The 23,820-nt window shown below is 41.2% G+C and overlaps 2 protein-coding genes across 2 annotated transcripts in view; both read left to right on the top strand.

The window, feature by feature from the left end:
• MAPKAPK2 (MAPK activated protein kinase 2) overlaps positions 1-23,706 on the top strand; it is a 42,286-nt gene extending 18,580 nt beyond the window's left edge. The window contains exons 2-10 of the mRNA XM_075264181.1: positions 12,976-13,115; positions 15,647-15,711; positions 15,976-16,055; positions 18,968-19,094; positions 20,089-20,164; positions 21,231-21,355; positions 21,612-21,697; positions 22,970-23,050; positions 23,246-23,706. Coding sequence (XP_075120282.1) covers positions 12,976-13,115; positions 15,647-15,711; positions 15,976-16,055; positions 18,968-19,094; positions 20,089-20,164; positions 21,231-21,355; positions 21,612-21,697; positions 22,970-23,050; positions 23,246-23,380 — 915 coding nt within the window. The 3' untranslated portion in view covers positions 23,381-23,706. The remainder of the gene's footprint in view (positions 1-12,975; positions 13,116-15,646; positions 15,712-15,975; positions 16,056-18,967; positions 19,095-20,088; positions 20,165-21,230; positions 21,356-21,611; positions 21,698-22,969; positions 23,051-23,245) is intronic.
• Positions 1-23,820, top strand: part of DYRK3 (dual specificity tyrosine phosphorylation regulated kinase 3) — a 313,386-nt gene that overhangs the window by 154,012 nt on the left and 135,554 nt on the right. The gene's annotated exons all lie outside the window — the stretch shown is intronic.

Genomic DNA, 23,820 nt, shown 5'->3' on the forward strand with positions numbered 1-23,820 from the left:
AATCTGCTCCTCCAAGTGCCTCCGCTTCGATTGTGGCATTTAAACAATAAATCCTGAATGTGCAAACCAGGCTTCTGTGCTCAGGCATGTATGGCAAGAAATGAATACCACAATTTATAATGAATGTCGTTCTGATCTTCATGATGTATGAGGTATTGAAAACTGGTGCCAGCAGAGGATTACTGACATATTTGTGGCCACAGAATGAAGGATTGTTATATCAGCAGCTTGCCATTAGTCTGACTTGGTGAAGGCCTTCAAGGAGCAGAATTTTCCATTTTGTAGTTACTGTTAGAGATGAGCGAGTACTGTTTGGATCAGCCAATCCGAACAGCACGCTCCATAGAAATGAATGGATGCACCTGGTACTTCCGCTTTGACGGCGGCCGGCCGCTTAACCCCCCGTGTGCCGGCTATGTCCATTCATTTCTATGCGAGCGTGCTGTTCGGATCGGCTGATCCAAACAGTACTCGCTCATCTCTAGTTACTGTGTGTGTTTTTTTTCATTTTGCTCCATCTTTGTGATTTACCTCCTTTAACCCTTTCACTGCCAAGGGTCTATGGAAATTTTGCACCTCCAGTAGCTGGAGCAATTTTCACAGTTTTGAGATGGACAAATCAAACCTAAATTGCAACATTAAAAAAGCATCCAGAAATCTGCTTTGAAGCTGGAAATGTTAAATTATCATCCTATAAAATGTAGGGATTATACACAATGAAAAGTGAACCCATGGCCAATCAACGCTGGTCAATTCATTCCTATGAGAAAAAGTAAGCTTCCTCGTAACATGAAGCTGCCAATTCTCCTGACTAGCAAGGACGAGCCGGTGTCTTTAAATATGTTGTTACTAAAGAATTGTAAATTTTGCGGAGTTCTTAAGATTTTCTTTACCATTCTTGGTGGTGACAGTCTTTGGTCTTGATCAGTTGCCAATGGATACGATCATGAAAGCAGAGACTTGTCAGAAACTCAGTTGCCATTTACTTATTGTGGTTGGATTATCTTCTTGTGCATTAGAATTAGGAAATCATGGCTGGATTTTTGAAAAGTCCCAGACCATAGTATGTTCTTGCATTCATGGTCATATCGATTGACAATCAGTCAAGACACAAGAGTGTCTCTACTAAGATGGTTGGTTAAGGAAAAACTTCTTAAAGAAATCCTGCAAGGTTGACTTGAGACACCAAAACAGATCCTTATAAACCAGGGGTTTATTGTCCCAAATTGTCCAGTTTTAAATCCATCCATGCCAGGGGATGTGCACTGAAGCTGAAGTGTACTCCTCTGGCTTCAGTGAAGAACTGTGCTGGAGTGGGGAGTACAGTGGCAGGGTAAGTATAAAAAGTTTTTGTCCTCTTTATTGATTGTGCTTATGACTTTACAACAGGGTGATTTGAGACATTAAACCCCTGTTCTATAAGGACCTGGTTAAGTGTCCCAAAAACACCCTGACAGATTATCTTTATAAAATTGCAATTTTTTTTTACATTTTTCCAAAAATGTTTAAATTGTAATTGTCTACAAATTGGGTTACGCTAATGGAAAAACCTTTAAGTCAGATTGTGTAAATAATAGTTTGGCACAGAAACCTTCAACAAATCTCAAGAACGAATGCAACTGTTTCTAATTCTCAGTGGAGATGGCAGATTAATTTCAGAATGTAATGTTTGAGATCAGATGTCGCAGTAACACCTATAAAATCATGATCGTACATTGAAAAATATCTTGTATATTAATACTTGGGAGACTTTCTGCCATTTGGAGACTACCCGTGGCACCTAAGGTCCCACCTTGTACCTTGAACAAACAAAGGTCGTAGATGCTGCTGTAGCCGCGTACCGATACCTTTTAATGATTGAATACAGCATTTGGTAACCGATTGTCTGCCACTGGCAAGTAACAGGTTAACAGTTGCTGTAATCGATTAAAGTCCTTTAACACTGGCGCAGCAGTGTGACCAGACAAGTGCTGCTCTACACTGGTGCTACAATGGATCTGTTAATTTTCTCGTCACCAGTGGTAGAGAACAGGTTAATAGATTGACAACACAATCAGGGTTACATGGTGCCTTAAGCCGTGTGCTGCTTCTCTTTCCCTGATGATATAGAGATATATATATATATATATATATATATATATATATATATATATATATATATATATAATTAGTGATGTATGGGAGATTCAGAAGCTCTGGTTTCTTTCCCAAAAGCAGTCTTTATTGCAGCAGACAAGCTTAAAGGTACAGGTAGTGCTGCTCAGCAGCTCAGCATGTCAAAACAAACAAATGAAAATAAAGACCTACGCCTCTCCGGCGGCTTACTAAACGAGTTATTCCCTCACTAACCAGAGGGTCAGCCTACCGCTGACCTCCTAACAAAAAAAGGTTCACAAGTAAACAAGGGGTACACATACCCTGCCTTTTAACAGCGTCCTTTTTGGCAGAGCTTTCCCAGACAGGTTGAGTGTGTGTTTGTCTCTCTCCTCTCTCTCTCTCCCTCACTAACCAGCACACCTGGGGATTATCTTTTGAATGGGCCGAATCAAATGACGTATAGCATTTTCTGCTTAGTGACAGATCCCCCTTTAATGTCACTTAAAGCGCCCCCCCCCCCCCAATGCTCAGCTGAAGCAGCGTTCACCACTGATCTGACAGTTTAAATTATTTGCTATATCTGGCCTAAAAGTTGTAGTCCTCGGGTTTGTGACTTTTTAAATACCAGACACACAAGACTGATCTCCACAATCACAGGCTTCAAGAAGGCCCTGAAGACCTATTCAGGAAGGCCTACAACCCCCAATAACACTACTGTCACCACACCACCATCTGAACAGTCTCTCCCCTCCCCTTCTGTCTCTATTCCCCCCCCCCTCCCTCATAGATTGTAAGCTCTTGAGGGCAGGGCCCTCTATCCCACTGTGCCAGTCGGTCATTTAGTATCATATCTGTTTGTATATTTCGTGTACTATACTTACTGCTGAGGGGCACCTCCAGCAAGTAGGAGAGACACCGGGAATAAGAATATTCCGCCAGCACTGGGTATGGACAATATGGCAGTTTTAATAAATATTCCTTATTGGGATCTTTAGCCTGTTGTATTTTATAAATGATCAGCCATACAAGGTTTTTAGTCTGTCAAAAAAGTGAAGAAACATGAGTGAAGAAAGCTTCTGTCCTTGTCTGAAAATGCTCCTCCAAAATTTTTTCATTTTTTTTGGTGTACTCTTCCGGAAAAAATGTAGTTTGACCTCTGTTTAAGATGAAATGATGGATTGAGTCCACCATAATTGACGTTTCTGCTACTGACTCATAGACTTTCAGACTTTGTCTTGGGATATGACATGCCCTAACAAGGAAATATGTTACGGGGTTATCTTCATGAGACGCTACCTAGGACCAGTGGCAGCTTCTTTTCATTATGTGCAATGTATCTTCCTTCAGATAAGATGCTATTTTGGGACACTTGTGTTTCCGGGGATTAGAATCTGATGCTAGTGGAATTTTTCTTGGTTGTGGCATTCTAATAATAACTGAAGGAGATGTCTTTGTCTGACCTACCAGCATCTACTCAAGTTGATGACCTTCTTGGCGACCTGCTTTGAAAATTTGTGTACTGTAACTTATGGCCAATAATATGGATTATTAGAGAACTGAATGTTGGGTGCCAGAAGATGATGATCTGTAATGAATGCCTTGCAGTTAAGGGTTGTAAAAGCTCCACTTGTCAACTAAAAGTGCTTTTACGCAGTAACTGTTTTGGCCAACTCCATCATGATCATGCACACTCTAGCTGAGGGTGAGTGAAGTATATAGCTAGTTGAAGGCCAGGGCCATATATGGTGTAGTGGCAGCAGCTGACCTGCTGTCATATACAGTACCAGTATAGGATTTAATTCCTATCCACAGGACAAAGTGTCTTGTGCTGTGGGTATGGGCTCGTTCACATCTGCGCCCCGGGTCTCTGTTCTGCAGGTTTCCTTATCCTGCACAAAACTGGGCAGGAGACGGAAACCTGCAGTCATGTTTCAATCCCATTCATTTGAATGGGTTTGAAAAATGTCTGGCCGTGAGAGTTTTATGTTCTCCACGGCGAAACCTTCCCCCCCCCCCCCCCCCCCCCCAAACACAGAGTCTGACATGCAGGTCTTTGTGTCCGGTTTAAAAAAAAAAAAAAAAAAAAAAAAAAACAGTTTTGCTGCGGAGAGCATGAAACGCTCATGGCCGGACTCGGCATGACAGGTTTCAGTCTTCTGCATGCAGAAGACGGAAACGGAAAGCAGAGACCTGAATGTTGGTGTGAACCCAGCGTATGGAGTACACCGTAGGTCAGTTTCTTGCTATAGGTTTAGCACAGTTTTCAGCCTTTGAAGCTCAAAAATTGAAAACTGGCCCAGCCACAAATGTAAAACCTGTGGTGAAAAGCAGACAACTTTGATTCCGTAGTAATAGGTCATCAATTTCTGATCGGTGGTGGTGGGGGGTCTGATACAGTGGGGGGGGGGGGGGGGAGGAGGTATTTAGTCAGCCACCAATTGTGCAAGTTCTCCCACAGATCAAAAGAGGCCTGTAATTGACATTATAGGTAGACCTCAACTATGAGAGACAAAATGAGAAAACAAATCCAGAAAATCGCTGTCTGTTTTGGCAGACAAGCAGCTTGGTGTGATTAATCTCCTTCGATCTGGGGCTCCAAGCTAGATCTCATCCCGTGGGGTCAAAATGATCACAAGAACCAGGGGCTCAGATCCTGCAGTGCCAGACGTGTCCCCTTTCTTAAGCCAGTACATGTCCGGGCCCGTATGAAGTTTGCTAGAAAGCATTTGGATGATCCAGAAGAGTATTGGGAGAAAACCTTTGGAGTGAGTTGAAAGTCGGTGTTGCCCAGTGACGGCTCCAAAACATCACTGCTCTAGAGGAGATCTGCATGGAGGAATGGGCCAACATACCAGCAACAGTGTGTGCCAACCTTGTGAAGACTTACAGAAAACATTTGACCTCTGTCATTGCCAACAAAGGCTATACAACAAAGTATTAAGATGAACTTTTGTAAGGGGGCGTTCACACTACCATCTGTGTCCGACAGGTAGTGTCCGCTCCTAGTGTCCGTTCAAAATCTGGCACGGACATTAGGAGTGGACACTAGCTGTGTCCGTGACACCTGTCATTTATTCAAATGGCGATCGGGTGCGTTCTTTTGCACTCCGTGCCCTTCCTTCACTGTCCGCATGTAAAGATGTCCGACTTTTCAAGCGGACAGAAAAACTCGACATGTAGGGTTTTTCTGTCCGCTTGAAAATTCGGACGTCTTTAAATGCGGACAGTGAAGAAAGGGCACGGAGTGCAAAAGAACGCACCCGATCGCCATTTGAATAAATGACAGGTGTCACGGACACGGCTAGTGTCCACTCCTAATGTCCGTGCCAGATTTTGAACGGACACTACCTGTTGGACACAGATGGTAGTGTGAACGCCCCCTAATTGACCAAATTCTTATTTTGCACCATAATTTGCAAGTAATTTCTTTCCAAATCAGACAATGTGATTTTCTGGATTTGTTTGTTTTCCCCCCATAACTGTATGTAATCTATTTTCTCTCCGCTTGTGTTATTGATTGGGGGAATTATTTTTATTTTTATTTTTATTGTCAACATCAAAGAACTAAACTTTATGTATAATATAAAACATAGTAGTAAAGTATCTGAACTCAGCACTGTCAGACTACTGTGTGGCATAATCTGTAATATTCCCTATAAAAGGCCTCCAGCATAATGAACAGATTGTGTAACTTTCTTGCCGTCCGCTTAGTTTCCTGTTATTGCCCTCTGACCAGCACTTTACAACAAAATCGCTGTACATCTCCCAAGTGCTGAGTCAAGGAGTCCTGAAATTCTCCCTCATCTTCCTTTTGGATTACGTCAGACAATATAGCACTGGATCTCTCTACACATTGCATCATATATGCTGCACAGTAAAAGTATTGTTACTATTGTGCTATACTATACAAAATATTGTATACTGTGATATTTAGGTAGATATTTTTAACACAACGGACCCCTACTGGAGAGAGATGTCATAGTGGCATTTGTTTGACTTGTACTGTAGGTTGTAAGGGTTCACAGACAATGAATAATGGGGTTCAGGTTCTGTACATGCAAAGAGCGCTATATATATATATATATATATATATATATATATATATATATATATATATATATATATATATATATAAATTTTTTTTTCCAGTTCATAGTTACAACAGGGCTTTTTTTTTTTTTTGGGACAGGGTTGGCCACCCAAATACATCACAACTTCATTCACCTGGTGCGTTCAGGGGAACATTGGGTCCCCGATTTCCTGAACGCTGGGTCTGACAATTACTCTCTCTCTCGGTGTCCCTTTTAATCATTTGGAATATTTACCATAGAGCTAAAACAACAGATATTCTAGTATACCTGATTTACCTAGCACCATGTTACATTCTTAACTTTATTTTTTTTATTTAATTTCTATACATTTTTTAATGCATTCCGAGCCATGCCGACTACCTCAGTGACTCTCCACTACTCCTTTCTATGCTGCAGGTGGCCAGATAACCTCCTTCCATGGTGTGACATCAGCACCGAGGTGATGGATTCCTTCCACATTAGCTCATACATGTCAGAGATGTTTGAGCTGCTGATCTTATTTCTTACTGTAAGGGGACACCTTTGCCCGAATTCATGCCATGTTCAGTAGGACCGTGTGTTTTCCTGTATGTAACATCTGAATGGTGACTCATCCTATTTATCCCACCTTGTTGTTTGGAGACCAAGTTGATATTTGTCTAATAAAACTGTATTCTTGACTCTATTGCTATTTGCCTAGTTTTAGGTGTAAATTTCTGAATATTTCATACCATATTTCAGTCATACAACTTACCCCAGATAGGGCTCGTTCACACAGTCTTTAGGCTACAGATTTTGACACGTAATCTGCCTCAAAATCCACTGCCAAAAATGGCTCTCATTGACTTCAATGGGAGCCACTCGCTGCTTTTTTCCGCTAGCTAGTAGTCAGTATTGAGGTCAGTAGGTGGAAAGGGTTTGTCATATAGAAGTACTTATACCCGGACTATAAATTGGGTTGGACCCCACTCTGAAAAGGAACCAGCAGGCAATTCTCTTCATGGCTATTAGTCCTTCAAGGTGTGCAGTGATCTACTAGAAAACTTCTATTGATCTGTGATTCCTGGGGCCCTATTCTATGGGGGTCACTGCTTGGGGAGGGAACACTAGGGCAACGGATGGACTAAAGATTGCTAAATTAATAAAAATGGGCTGACAATCCCTCACACCTTCTTAACCAAGTCCTCCTCAGTAAGCAGAGTTCCTTCATATAGTCAAGCTGTGGGAGGCCAAAGTTCAGAAGGTCATTCGTTCCCTCAGCAATCTCCACAATTTAAGAACCCTGTAAATAGTTAGGGGTCACTCTAGAATGTGGTTGGGAAATTGGTTATTGCATGGCTCAGTATAAAACAGTTATAAACAGGACAGCAGAGCGCTACAAACTATCATATAGAGTTATTATATAATAATGAACACTAGAATATAGTGTTCATTATTATATAATAACTCTATATGATAGTTTGTAGCGCTCTGCTGTCCTGTTTATAACTGTTTTATACTGAGCCATGCAATAACCAATTTCCCAATAGGATTAAAGTATTCTAAATGTGAGTCAGAAATTCTGTTTTCACCTTGAAAATACTAACAGTTGTATTTTTTTTTCTTCTTCTTTGTTGTGTGTGAACTTGGTTTTTACCTGGTACTTTCAATCAGAGATTTTAATTTATGATTGAGTGTGGTTATTTAGGTCATGCCCCTTTTTTGAATTGTGAGTATGTGTTGGGCGAAACTTGTGAGATTTATCATACGAGGTTCTTCTGGTGGTTTCTCTTGATCCAAACCTGTCCCAACCAAACTAATATAATCTGGAGGTCTCCTCAGACCCCAGAGTATAAGCGGAGGCCCAGAGCACGTGATCAAACACCTCCCCTGGGCCTGTGGTTAGGCTTTAGCGATCACTTGGTGTTGTGATGCATGGATGTGTCACTATCACACATGCTATGAGGTCACGTTGCTTGTCCAGGTTGACTTCAGGTTATTTTGAATTACTTTCTCAGCCCTATTTAAAAGTCGTCTTATCATTTAATGGTGGTCAAGTTGACCTATAGCTTTGGCTAAACAGTTGTACAGCTTTTCGATCATAGAAAACTTTCCTTTCACCTCTGTGTAGTGCCATTGTATATACTGATCAGCTCCTTGTAGCAATGATGTCTGTTTGTAAACAGTTTTGATGGGAGTAATTACAAATAAACCTCCGTTTATAGATTAATAGAAATCTCTGCAATTATAACTTAGTACATCAGAACATAGCACGCCCTGTGGCTTATCTGTGGTTATGACTGTTATTGTAGGAACATTCTCTTCCTTGGAAATTTTAGCTATTTGGAATTTATGTGTAATATTTTTCTATTCTTCTGATTCCGCTTTTCTAAGCAGAAGATATTTCCTAGTTCCAGGAATGTTCTGTTCCTGTGTACATAGATTGAGTTGATGAAAGGGGTTGTTTAGGATTAAGAAAAAAAAGGAAGGGGGGAGGGTTTGGAGGTTTTCTAAAAAAATAAATAATTTAATTTAGAAATCCTCCACCTTGTCAATGGGCTTTGTTTGGTATTGTAGGTTATCTCCCCCCCCCCCCCTTTCCCCGAAAATGCAAATTAATGCATCCACAAGTAAGAGAGTTGCTCTTTACTGTTACCTATTTCACATAAGGAAAAGATAGCCTTCTGTGCTTATATTCTAATATGTTGCAAAGGGCCGGTTGATATTTCCAATGGGTGGTGCTAAAACGGCCGCTTTCTTCCTTGTAGATTAAAGGGGTTATCCCAGAGATCTGCTCGTGGACAGTGTGGCTGTAATGTTTACATGCCAGGAGCCGCACTGCTCACACTCTGTATACCTGACAGACTTTAGATGCTTCAGTGCTGCCCTATGGAAGATTACTGAGAGCGATGCTGCCCCAGGTAGTATTGCATACCTATAAGGATTCAGTAGGCCTACAGGCAGTACCTGCTAGAACCTGTGGGGTCAGTGACTGTGCAGTTGTTGTGTTTTTTTTTTTTTATTTTTTATTTTTTTTTTGTATGTGGTAGTGAAAGCAATTTCTAGATGACCAAAGTAAAATATCAGTAGGGTCTTCACAGGCATCATATGGAATACAATATCAACAGTCGCCAGTAAGTCAGATTGAATGAAATAATTTTTTTTTGTACATGGCTAGAAATTTAGTTGAAACTGTAGGTGTAGACTAACTACCATCAAGAGTCCAAGAGATTTTTGCATTTATAATATTTTCATGAGGGCACATTGTAGTGTTAGTGGTTGGGGAAAAAAATAAATGTCTTAGGCTCTATTCACATCTGCGCGTGGGTTTCCGTTCAGGGAGTCTGCTTGGGGATCCCCTGAACGGAAAACTAATCTGCATAAAAAGCAGTTGCCTTAGGAAACCGATGGACCCCATAGACTATATTGGGGTCTGTGTGGTTTCCGCATGAAAAATGCGGAGAGAAAAGTGCTGCTTGCAGGACTTTTCTTTCCGCATTTTTCATGCATACAGGGGAACGGAATGGCCTGGACACGGATGTGAACTGGACCTGAGATTCATGAGGCTAACTTTAGTGTATAGGGCATACATATCTTTGGAGTTTGCATTGCAGATTCCATCATGTGTATGTATTTTGTTGTCAAAACTACAACACAGATGTGAATAGACCCCAAAACATGTTCTGCAATTAGTTGGGATATAGATCTCTTTTATGCTTCAGCAAGGATGTTGCAGTGTCACTTGGGGGATCTTTGGTAGGTTTGGTGGCCTAATTATCACTTTCTTTAGGATCCTGTTTTATGAGCCAGCAAGATAGTCAAGATGACGGGATTTGTTGATACATGTAGTGAGATGTAAGAGAAAATGCTTGCCCTGCCTAAACAAGATTACAACGTTGTGATATCTAATTTAACCTACATTTAGAAGGTGGAAACCTTAAATTCATGGAGGTGGGGGAGAACGTAATAATTGCAGTTATTGTACAGAAGTATATAAAACTTTGTATCTTATTAGGGTAAGCAGAATCTTGCTTCCAGGATGATTTACGCTAGATTTACACTAGCTTTTAGGTCCTCATGGCAACCAAAATGACTGAGACCCTGTCTGCTTAAAGAGGACCTTTCAGATCCTCGGGCACCTGTGGTTTTATATACTGCTAGAAAGCTGGCTTTCCATTATGTGCCCCTGGTGAAGAGACATTGGTGCCGTTACCATAGCTCTTAAAGGGGTATTCCCACGTTACATACTCACCAGTCTTTACTGCTGTAAAATCTTCTTTCTTCCTGGTTTCTTGCATCATTTGGTGGGCGGGGTTTCACATGCAACCTGCCATTTAGCCCCACCCCCAAATTCACATGTAGCTCCGCCCACCCATATTGGACTATGAAGTACAGGCAGCAGCAACTCCATTCTGTGTTATATACAGAGACTGCCTGTCTCTGCCATAATGAACACAATTGAATGAAGAAATGAAAGCAGCTCCTCTCCTCTATCTGCTAACAGGAAGCTAGGTCACATGGTATAGACACAGGAATAACTAGATACAGATACAGCAGATACATCACTTGACTTATGACCAGATAAGTCAAGGGATGTATCAAAAAAAAAAAAAAAAAGAATAAAGTAAGATAGTGGACAAACAAAGCCGTTTTGCTGAAGCAATGTATTTGGGAAAAGTCTTACATCCACATTAACCAGCAGTATAGATAGGATCCTTGTGATGGGACAACGCCTTTAAGTATCATACTGAGAAACGGCCTCCTGATAGTAGAGTCCATAGCGCTGTACTGTCAGAGGGGTGTTCCCCCTTAGGCCTGATTAACATCAGCGTTCGGGGGGGCCCCCCTTCCCTGAACGAACGGGAACCTATACCCATTAAAAAGCGGTTACCTAAGAAACCACATGGACTCCATAGACTACAATGAGATCCGTGTGGTTTCCGCCCAAAACATGCAGATAAGTGCTGCTTGCATAGGTTCACGCGGTCCTCATTATAGTCTATGGGCTCCGGGTGGTTTCTTAGGTAACTGCTGTTTAATGCATATAGGTTTCTGTTCAGAGGGCCCCCAAGCGGACTCCCCAAACGGAAACTCGATCGCCGATGTGAGCTGGGCCTTAATCTGACATTTGCTTTGATCCTCTAAATTGCAAGATAACTGTTTTATTGGTTCATATGTCAACATTTCCTGTTTTGCTAATTCCCTTAAATTATTAACCATACTTCCATCATACTGAACGCTGTGTGGGAGTCTCTCTACTAGGTTTTACTTGAACATTTCATTTTAATATGTGACATTACACTTTCCATGACGTAAAATGTTTCCCTGATATTTTCTTTTCGCTCTCTAATTGCTGAGTAAAAGAAAATCTGTTTGTCGCGATTCGTAGCAGCTTTCTATTCATTATTCACCAGCAATAACTGTTAAACATATTTGCAAAACAGGAATAGAGTGGCTCTAAAACATAGAAATTCATGGTTAGAGACGAGTGTCTGTTTAAAGATGTGACTAGTGGTAGAATATTATGTGTTATAAGTGGTGGTTCTGCTATTTTCCTATTGCTATTTAGATTTCAAGCTCTTGCCTTTCAACAAATGTTTATGGGCACCTGTATTACTTCTGGTATCATGTCAGGATTTATATTGCTGCCTTCCAAAAAGTAGCGCTAAAGGCTCAGCCCCCCCCCCCTTCCCGAATGGGAACATTGCATGGCCTATATGACACTTAATGGTGTTCTCCTTAATGAGACATTGTAACTATATCCCTAGAAAGATCATTCACGCAGCTAAAAAAAATTCCTCTACTTTTATTATTTTTCTACATACATTGAGTAGCTAATCTATACAAGTGGGTGTGTCTGGTGCTTTGGCTCATCTCATCTCTGTAGTTAGTGTCTTTTTCGTGCCCACTGAACCTTATAATAATTATACTGGGTTAGGCAGGGAGGTATGGATGATTTGAAAGAACAGTTACACACACATTTTTCAACGAAACTCATTTTATTTTTTCAATATTTAGCTTGGATGTTGCCATTATAAAAATCAAAGGTCCAGGTGTAAAATCCGGCGAACTGATCGGTCCGACATGCGAAGAGCACGAGCATGCCGTACGGCCGAACACTGAGGGCTAGCTTCAACTGCTTGACACACCCTTTCGATGTTTTCCGGGGTCCGTACCGTTCGGTCACCTCCTTGTGCAGTTCTGGCTCTCAAAGAACCTATTCGTTGACAGTTATTCACCCACTTCGTTATTGTGTCAAACATCGGAACACGAACGTGACGGAAACGTCTCTGTTTGAATGACAGAATGGCCCGTTTTTCAATAAAGGTGTTACACACGATCCTCTATCGACCACGTCTCCATTGCTACTAAAATGGCGGCTTCTGACAAGTGGATACCCCCTCTCTTTATCCACCAAGGTTATCCCCCCCCCCCCCCCCTTTGCGTGGCGCCCTGTTCAAATCATCCATACCTCCCTGCCTAACCCTACAGTTGATTATAATGGATCATTCTATAGCAATGACTTCTCAGTAGTCTTCTCTTCACAGGCAGGATTACAATGAAAGTGAACACCTGCTATAGAGTAGATAAGAGTTCAGATGATGGACACCATTCCTGACCATACATCTGTTATACAAAAAGATTCAATGACTAATCCTCCAGCCAGAATACAAAAGCTGTGGAAGTCCTTTCCATGGTAGCCTAATCAAGAGTAAATAGGAAAAAAGTCCAGCACCAGAGGAAGAATGTATCTAAAATGTAACTTATCTTTTTAAATAAAAAAAATAAAATATAAAATTAAATCATATGTCTTCTCTTTCCACTGTAGATGCTACAAGACTGTCCCAAGGCACGCAGAGAAGTAGAGCTGCACTGGAGGGCGTCTCAGTGCCCACACATTGTAAAGATTATTGATGTATATGAGAATCTGTACCAGTCACGAAAATGTCTTCTTATTATAATGGAGTGGTAAGTATAAGCTACATATTGGCCTGCCATATTGTTGGGAACTTCCCTTGTTTCCCTAGATGTTTCTTTTACAGCCTGGAAAGCGCAGAATTTAGGTGCTAGCTTTCATTCCCAGAATCCAACATGCAGTATAACTGTGTATATTGCTTTGGGGGTCTAATCTGGGTTGTAGCTAGTGGAGATTTCATTTCTATATGTAACAATGTTTTGAATGAGGGGTGTAAGAAAGTTCTCGCAAATGTGTGAAGAGAATAATATATTTGCATATATGAGTATGTATTCCACCTTCAGGCTAACGTTGCGACATCCAAAGGGAAAGCGGCTGCTCACTCAGATTTCACACTAAACATTCCATTGCCTTGGGATTCTGGATTGAGCAAAAACCTTGCAACATAAAGAAAGTTTAAAAACTATAAATCAGTGGTGTGTGTGGTTGCATTGTGTTTTTTTTTTTGTTTTTGTTTTTTTTTTTCTTAACAATTTCCTCACCAAGGGTCTTGATAGGTTTGATTACCAAAGCAGAATTTCACCTTTTGAAATATGCCATTCCCAAAGGGATTGCCCATGATTAAGCAATATATTTGGCGTGATCCAATAAGAGTATAAAGTGTCAATCTGGGAGGAAAAACAAAAATTGTTCCTTTTGTCTACCTGTTATTTCATCCCTGATCTTATTTCCCTTCCTTCTCACGAAGTTCATCTGTTTATGTTACTAGTGCAGAGAAGCCCCTTTTATATAGATTGGTATTGGCTAGCAGGAATCGCTCAACCACCTATGTTCAATAGAATTGAAGAAGTATGCTCAGTATCTGAGCCTTATGTGATCACTGGACACATAAGGGGCTTCTTCTCTCATTGGTGCCCTATAACATAGTTATCAATGATTATCCATGGCAAGCGGGAGCATTACAAAGGTATTTGTGTATAAGGTCATCTCTTAGGCTAGCTTCACACAGCGGAATCTGTCACGGATTTGAGTGGATTCTGCCTCCATTGCTTCAAAGGGATGCAGAGATCGCATCAGGACGTGGTAAATTAAAAAAAAAAAAAAAAAAAAAAGTCCTGCTTGATTTTCCCACAGTTTGGCAATCCCGTGGCCAAATTCGGTGGTAGAAAATGAAGAGGGATTCCTCCATGTTCACCCCCTCCTCAAACATGGTTTTAGATATCAAAAGAACCAGATCATACAATAGCCCATACAAATGGTATAAATAAATAGAATGAGTCCTCATAACTTCGGTGATGACTTCACTCGTACCTGATATGTGACCACTAAGGGCAGTAATTGGCCACAGCGGCGATCACTTCAAACCAGTGAGGGAATGTAACTGGGGACTTGGCTCTGCCACAGAGGGCTGGGGGTTTGTGGTTATTCTCTCTTCTCCAGTTAAAGGGGTTGTCCCACGTCGCATATTTACCAGTCTTCGTTTCTGTGAATTCTTCTGTCTTCCGGCTTTGTCTTGTCATTGGTGGGCGGGGTCACATATGCAAAGCCAAGCGGCGACATGCCGCCGGCCCTGCGTGCGTGCTCATAGACCAGTCTAGCCTTCACAGTGCAAAAACAGACCCGACAGGGTGTCGGGTCTGTATTCGCATTGTGAAGGCTAGACTGGTGTATGAGCGCGCACGCAGGGCCGGCAGCATCTCGCCGCTTGGCTTTGCATATGTGACCCCGGAGCGGAATAATAGCATCGCTTCTGCCGCTGCTGGCTTCAGTGATGTTGCTGGCTTCACCTGTGCCGGCGTCTAACTGTCCCTAGCATCCGCCTCTCTATTACAGCGGATGCCGGGGAGTGTAGACACTGGCACAGGTGAAGCCAGCAACATCGCTATACTTCTGCCCTGCATGAAGCCAGCAGCGGCAGAAGCGATGCTGTTATTACGCTCCTCCGGCGCCCCCCCTGAAATAGCAGCATCGCTTCTGCCGCTACTTGCTTCATGCAGGGCAGAAGCATAGCGATGTTGCTGGCTTCACTTGTGCCGGCGTCTAACCCTGTATTGGCGGCCCCTTCCCCCAAAGGGTAAACTACCCCCCCCCCCCTCCCTCCTCCAGGCTCGCTCCCGTGCACTTAGCCCCTCCTCCCTCCCTCCTGAGAGCAGGCTGATACATCACTTGACTGATGAGCAGCTAGGTCAGGGCTGTGGCCACAAAAAAATGAATAAAGTGAGATAGTGGCCAAACAAAGCAGTTTTGCTGAAGCAATGTATTTAGGAAAAGTCTTACATTCACATTAATAAGCATTATAGATAGGATCCTTGTGACGGGACAACCCCTTTAAGCATTTGTTTTAAACTTCTAAATAAATCGTTACGGGTTGTGTGCGTATTCCTAATGTATTTTTCAAGTGCTCGGAATAAGATTTCTTATACTTACAGGTAACTGACGGTGCAGATTTAAGACCACTGCTTAGACTCCCACAGAAAACATTGTGACATTACTCTTGCCTAGGATTGTCAGCAACCGCTGTAAATTATATTGTGCTATTGTGTTAGAATTTGAAATTGTTAAAAATCCGTTATCTGTCTTTCAGTTTGGATGGTGGTGAACTCTTCAGTCGAATTCAAGATCGAGGTGACCAAGCTTTTACTGAAAGAGGTATGTCTGCGATATTAAAAGCCTGACTGTTCCTGGATCCTGCCCAATCTTCTAGTGAGGGAATGTCCTCCATTCCTACATGCAGTGGAATGCTTGCTTGAATTTATTCACTTAGGATGTGACACACTTGTGGCAGTGACAGAATAGGATGTGTCTTCAGATCAGAGTTTTCGCCCCTCCCCCCGACTAGTCTACTGTTTCACTTGAGCCTATAGTTTCAAATGATCTTTGTGTTAAATTACTTATTTTTCTCACTTATTGCAGAGGCTTCCGACATCATGAAAAGCATTGGAGAGGCTATTCAGTATTTACATTCAATCAATATTGCCCACAGAGATGTTAAGGTATGTGTCTGCAGTATGTAGGATTGGTGAAGCGTTTTATTGGTGTTTAGCTATAGTTTGGGCATCACAATGATTTATACCTATCCATAGCAAAGGGTTTGAAAACCTCCATAACGGTTTAAGATCTGAAAGGGATTGTTCGGGATAACATACAAATTAAAATACAAATTAACCCCCCTCCCCCTGCCTGACTTCTAAATTGTATAAAATATATATATATATATATATATATATATATATATATATATATATATATATATATATATATATATATATATATATATAATAATATTTTGATAATCTGGTGACATTCAGTTTCACCGCTTCTGAAACAGAGCGTCACCAATACCACCCCCAAGAAAGGCTCCTCTCCTCTTCCTCTCCAAGTTCTTACTAGAGGCTGAAGATGCTGTGTCTGCAAGGCATGCGCTGTAGAGATGACACTCAATCTCTACTGTGCAGGTTTCACAGGTAATTTTGGTCTGTGCGCAGCGACTCCAGCCTGCACACAGTGGAGGAGAAAGGAGGAGCGGTCTCACAGAAGATAGGCAAGTATGATGGAGAGCGAGGGGGGGGGGGGGATGGGGTCTTAGTAATGGGCAGGATAGCTTATCAACGGAAACAGTGGGGGTTGTAACTCAGTGGGAAGGGGAGCAGTGACAGGTAGTGTGGAAGGTATACAGGAAACTACATAGCAGGAAGCTAACACCATTGTAAACAAATGCAGAAGATGCCAGGAGCTACCACAGAAAACCAGAAATCACTCTCAACATTGGTAAAAGTATATGGGTGTACTTTTAACCCATTAATAACACTATCGGACCTTTTAAAAAAAAAAATTGCTCAGAAAACCCCTTTTAATTGACAAGTTATCACTGGAAGTAGGCTAGGTCCCTAAGTCTTGTGTCAAAACAAATAGGACTCAAATGCCTATTTCCTTTCCTTTAAAACCCATTGGTTAGCCAGGCTACCCTCCTAACAAGGGTGACTCAATTTACTGCCTTTATCACCTCTCTCCCATATACTTGTGTCCAGGGTTTAATTGGACCAAAACTTGGAGTTTCATCATAAATAAGAGCTTATATTAATGGGCTCCCATAGACTTTGATAGGGTACTTCTGACTTCTGGTACCTTTGTCAGCTTCATAAGTGCTGTAGACTGTACTATTATTCTGTCTTCCAAAAAAGTAGTGACTATGCATTCCAGCAATATAAATGATCCGAAATTTAAGTTGTGAACTAGATAAAGGGTAAATAGTTCATAAATACAATAAAACTCACACATATCGCACAGTATATAAATGTAAAAAGGTAGATTATTTAGTAACAAAGGATACAGTGATGTAGGCGACATTCACAGGATGGAGCCCTATACATTATCTCAAAAATGCAATGAAATATAAGGAATGGAAAAACCACTAATATGATATAAATGGAATTATAGTGTAAACCACATATTTCATATAGGTACAATTGCCCAACAAATGCAACAATAAACTTGCAAACAATAGCCAATATAAAAGTAAAAAATACTCCTGCTATTAGGAATATACCTTTTTCTGGTCTCATGATTAAGTTCTAGGATGGTGCCAACCCCAACATGTGTTTTGGTGCTGCCTTTTGTCAAGGGCATTGACGTCATCCCATTAGCTTTTTATATCCTGTGTCTGCCATTAAAAAATCAAATGATAAAAAAAAAATACCTGAGTGAATTTACATTCCCAATAAGGGCTCGTTCACATCTGCGTCGTCGGTCCTTATTGCAGGTTTCCGTTTCCTGCATAAAACAGATGCAGGAGACGGAAACCTGCAGGAGACTTTCTCACCCATTCATTTGAATGGGTGAGAAAGCTGTCCGGCCGTGCGCGGCAGTGAGCGTTTTGCGCTCTCCGCCGCGAAACCGGGTTTTATAATCCGGACACAGAGTCGGACATGCAGTACTGTGTCCGGATAAAAAAATCCGGTTTCGCGGCGGAGAGCCTAAAACGCTCACCGCCGCGCACGGCCGGACCCGATCTATGGTTTCCGTCTTCTGCCATGCAGAAGACGGAAACCATAGTACGGAGACCCCAGACGCAGGTGTGAACCCAGCGTAACTAGTGTATATAGCCCCTATGAACACTTATCCTAAAATTTGCGCCAAATATGGCGCCAAAGCATCCAGTGTCAGCACACACCTACAATTAGTGTGCAGAATACCACATTATTGACATCAAGTACTTTCCCACAAATGACGTCTGAACGCCTGGTATCTGAGATCAACCTTTTTAGGCCCATTTATGGAAGAGACTTAAAGGGTTATTTTCTTTATATGTATACATACCATTTGCAAAGGAACCTCTAATATACCCCACCTATCTGCAAAACAGAGGTACCCCAACCCTCGCTCTGATGGTACATGACTGCAGTAAATGGACACCTTGTGGTGTTACACAACTCTATCCATTTACTTCTGTGAACATCTGAGCGTGTGCTCTTGGCCTCCAGTGGAATGAAGCTGGTATTCTTAGCTACGTAACCTCCGTTCTTGCCTTTCACTTGTCGAGCCGCATTAAATATTTACTTTATGAATATAAATTGATGCTGGTGTAATGTGGAATTCCAGTTATAAAAGCTCACTACATGCTTTTCTACTTAGTCATTTTAGTTGCATGTAGAGATCTTGGGTGCCAGATCTTCTAGAAACTCCTTGCATAGACTTCCAGCTGCTGTAGATGGCCTATTTCAACTATGTGGCAGCAGTTATGTGGTTTCTGCGCCTTGGTAGAATACTAGCTGCTCAATGTCATGTGGGCTATTGCTGGCTATATTGTGTATGAGAATAGCTTCTGGTTTACAGAGTACCTTGTGCTCATCTGGTATTGCCTCACACAATGACTAGAAACTTCTTCATTCTCTTTCTTTCAATGCAGCCAGAAAATCTCCTCTACACGTCGAAGAGACCAAACTCCGTGCTAAAGCTCACAGACTTTGGCTTCGCTAAGGAAACAACATCTCATAACTCTTTAGCAACACCTTGTTACACACCATATTATGTGGGTGAGTATTTCCCGCAAGGGTCTATGATTGGCTAATATGGCTTGTCTGGTGGTTCAGCCTTAGTTAACTCTTATTGTGGCCTGTGATATTCTCTCAATACTGGTATGTGGGAAGAATATGCAAATCTGTCTTCCATGATGTAATTAGGAAGTCAGCTGCTGCCTCAGTATTGCAAACCAATAGAGGGCGCTCACTGGAATGTGCAAACCTGTCTTCCCTGATGTAGTTAGGAAGACAGAATTCCAGTGAAATAACTCAATAAAGGTTGCTCCCTTTTGCATCATGCTCGACCTTCCAAGAGGCCTTTGTTTTGCAATGACTCTGGGATTATTATCAGGTATAGTCTCTCAATTATTGGCTTGCACATTCCAGTGAGCGCCCTTTATTGGTTTGCAATACTGAGGCAGCAGCTGACTTCCTAATTACATCATGGAAGACAGATTTGCATATTCTTCCCATGGTCCTTTGCGAAGTGGAGTGCTAAAGGCTTAATAAGTCTCCACACACCTATATGGTGGTCTCTCCCCAAGTGACCATATCCCCTCAATACTGCTAGTGAAGGTGGGTATGGATTATTGTGCAATATCCAGGGACCTGCACTAGTGTGCTAGCAATGCTGACTCCTCACTTAAACCTCTTGTCCCATCCCCCTCCCCTAGTTTTGTATCCTGAATCCACACTAGTTTATTAGGGCTGTAAATAGACTTTATAGCGCCAGGAGAGTGAGCCTTCTGAAGGCACAGGTTTCCCCAATTTTTATCTCTTACAGCAACTGCTAATAATGTTGGAGGTTTGCTTTGAAGTCTGAGACTTATTGGTCTTGATGCTTTTGTAATAGAATTAACAAACGTTTCAATATTTTGCTTTCATGTTTTCTGTGCTAATTATGGTAATTGACAACTCTGGGGTTAAAAAGTCTTTTTTCAATCACTTTATTTTTTTTAAGCTTTCAACCAATTTTAATTCTTTTACTTTTATATCTTGTTTTTTTAAGCGCCTGAGGTTCTAGGTCCAGAGAAATACGACAAGTCATGTGACATGTGGTCACTTGGGGTCATCATGTATATTTTGTAAGTATCAAACTTTTACTTTTTGCTATAACTTGTTGTAATTCTGTATATATGTAGGCGGCCATAATGTTATCTAGATATTGGTTCACACTAGGGTTCAGGTCTTTCGGGTCTCCATTTGGCTGGAGATTGTCTGCTTACAAAACGGTTACCTGTGTAGTCCATAGACTAGAATGGGCTCTGCCCAGTAACCGGTAGAGAGAGTCCTCCTTTCAGAACTTCCTATGAAGACTCCAGCGCAGTTGTGAATCCAGCCTTTGAGGCAAACTGCGTTATTTCTTTATAAGAAATTTCTATTGTAAAACATGCCTCCCAGTTTATAAAATCACTTTTCAAGAATGCATAATACTGGAGAATATAAGAAACTTTATAATAGATCCTAAGGAAATTTGTCTAGTCTTTCACTTATTAGACTGCTATTCTCTTACTTCTTTTCGCTCAGACTGTTTACCTATAGTCCATATTTAAATTAAAGATGCGCTGGAAAATCTACATGGGTTTCAATGCTGCTTTTGCCACTTTGCAAAGTATAAAACCCGTGGCGAATCCTCAAAATAAGATACATGCCACTAGTTTGAAGATGATTGATCACCATGACCACCTAATTCCCCAGCCAATGCATTGACAACTGTGTGATAATGTAATTCTCTTAGCATAATGGAAAAGATGTGGGTTCATTGAGAAGAGCCAGATCATTTGCTTGGCTTGGGGCTACCCGCTGATCATTTGCAAGCTCATTTGCATCCAGGATTATTCTCTCTACAAGTCCATTAATAGCAATGAGGATCTAAGTTTCTACCCTGTATTGTAAGTGGTTTATTAGGCTGCATTCAGAGTCCCATTAACACGAGACCGAAAAGCAGAAACTTGAAAAATAGGGAAACAAATGAAATGTTAAATAGAGGAAGAATTGGAGGACGTGTAGAGTGTTGTTTTGTGTGTGTGTTTTTTTTTTTTTGTCATGTGACTCAGTACAGGGATTTTTCTAATACAGTAACTATCTCCATCCAAGTAACTGTAGTGAACAGTCCTATTTGACTCAGATTTTCTTCAATGTTTCTCACAGATTGTGTGGCTATCCTCCATTTTATTCCAACCATGGTCTGGCTATATCTCCTGGAATGAAGAAGAGGATCCGTATGGGACAGTATGAGTTTCCTAATCCCGAGTGGTCTGAAGTATCAGATGAAGGTAAGAGAGTTGTTCATCTGCTTCCTTGTACATGAAACGTGTTTCTATCAATCATGAAGTGTTACCACGACTGTGGTCATAGCAGTCTAAATAGAGAAGTGACCTCACAGCGAGTGACTATAAATGCTGCCATGAGTCATTTAGAAATTAGGAATTTCCTATTTGCCTATGTAAAACTGACCAGAGAGGATGGATTTTTCTACTTATTTTTGCGTTGCGTTATGTAACCTATAAATGTCTAAACTTGTCATTTTAGTAAAACAGCTTATTCGAAACTTGTTGAAGACTGACCCAACTCAGAGGATGACCATTACAGAATTCATGAATCACCCTTGGATAATGGTATGCTCAAGTCACTGCTTGGTTCTGGCATTCAATTGGTTGTGTCTGTGTGTGTCCATGAAACGGAAGATGGTTGGAGAGATGGATTCTAAGTATTAAGTATAAAGACTTAAACTCTCTATTACAGCGGGTGCCAGGCGCCACCTTCAGACTATAAGACGCACCCTTATTTTCCCCCAAAATTTTGGGGAAAAAAAGTGCGTCTTATAGTCCGAAAAATACGGTAAGTTTACACCCAGCAGTAGTATATTTATGTCCAATCCTTTAATCATAAGACAGTATGCCATAATCTCCCATCATTCCTCTAGTACAGGGATAGGCAACAATTTTTCTTCAGCGTACTGATTTAAAAGAAAGATGAGGTACTTAGAGTGCTGCTTAATAACTGTAAGGCTGACCCCTATACTAAAGTCATATACCACAAAAAAGAACAGCGAAGTGCTGCCACACATGCGTTTACAGGTGTGTCCCAGGAAATGGCAGTACTTTCTCATTAGAAGCACATAGTACATAATTGGTAAATGTATGCGTCCAGGAGCACCATGTGGCAGCTGGAAAATCTTAGGCCACTGGTATTTCGAATAATACAGAATAGTGTCCTGTAGCGGCATTGCCACACAGTATAGTAATCCAACTAATTTTTGCCATTTACTAGCTATTTTACTTTGGGGTCTCTTTAGACCCCAGAGTATAATAAGCAGAGGCCCAGGAGAGGTGATAAATTAATAATAATAATTGTTAAAATAAATACTTCTGCGCTCTGGAGCGGCACTCTGTTCTCTTCAGTGCCTGACGTCAGCGATCACTGATTCTCAGGGGTCACATCGGTGTCATTATACGTCATGACGCCAACATGATCTCTAATTCCCTATCAGCCGTCTCTGTCCGACAGAAGCTCCAAAGACAGCATGAAGTCACTCTGGAGCCCATGAGTGACATTATTTTTTGATCTCCTCTCCTGGGCCTCTACTGAGCGAGAAAATAGGCCTTCTGTGCCACTCTTGGCATGCATGCTGGGAGTAGCTGGCCCCTGTTCTATTGGCACCTGCATATGCAAAATGAATTATGCCCCATCAAGGTGTGTGTGTGTGTGTGTGTGTGTGTGTTGTTTTTTCCCTTCATAACTGCTCATGTCACAAACCTGGCCTTTAATTTTATAGACTAGCTACCTGTATATATCACTTTGTGTGTGTTGAATGTTTGGTTTTGTATTTTTTTTTTTTTTTTAATGAAGGTTTAAATTTATTTATTTTTTTTTGTACTTTAAACCAGCAATCCATACAGATACCACCAACTCCTCTCCATACTAGCCGTGTCTTGAAAGAAGAGAAGGATTTGTGGGAAGATGTCAAGGTAAGGTAACACTTGTATAATGATGGGTGTATATAGAGGCTTGAATATTGAATGTTTGTACCTCTGATCCCATGTTTGGTAATTCCCTTGGGCAAATCATTGTCATCCAATATTAAGAAATCAAAATCGCTAGATTATGGCCTATTCCAATGCTTTTTCCAGTTTTGGAGTCCAATTTCACTTCTTTCATTGCAGGAGGAGATGACCAGTGCCTTGGCCACAATGAGGGTCGACTATGAACAGATTAAGATAAAGAAAATTGAAGATGCATCCAACCCACTTCTTCAGAAGAGGCGGAAGAAGATCACCCCTCATGTTGCCACTCATTGAGCTAACTTCGTTTCACTGTACCCTAGATCTGTTGGTGCCACTTACACCAGCTCAGTGTTAGCTGTAAATGTGGATTATATGTGCCACTGTAATAATAGGGGATAGGGCTTTAAATCTATGATTGATGCCCGGTATGGGAAATCTTATGGTTTTCCTACTTGCTACTCCATTTTTAGTCTGGAATTTTAATTTTTTTTTTTTGTTCTTTTTCTGTTTTTAGAGACTATACACAATATATTTTATATATATATATATATATAAATATAAGTATTTTTAAATTGCAAAAGTGTTAGGCAACTTTTTTTTTTTTTTTTTTGAGATCGTATTTTGGCCTTAACAAGAAGTAATATGTACTTTGCCTCATTAAGAGGTGCCGTTCAATTAATTTTTTTTTTTTTTTCTGAGGGCCGTGGTACTGGGACAGTGCAGCTCTGTGGAGA

This window comes from Leptodactylus fuscus, chromosome 2 (genome assembly GCF_031893055.1).
Source record: "Leptodactylus fuscus isolate aLepFus1 chromosome 2, aLepFus1.hap2, whole genome shotgun sequence".
NCBI lineage: Eukaryota > Metazoa > Chordata > Amphibia > Anura > Leptodactylidae > Leptodactylus > Leptodactylus fuscus.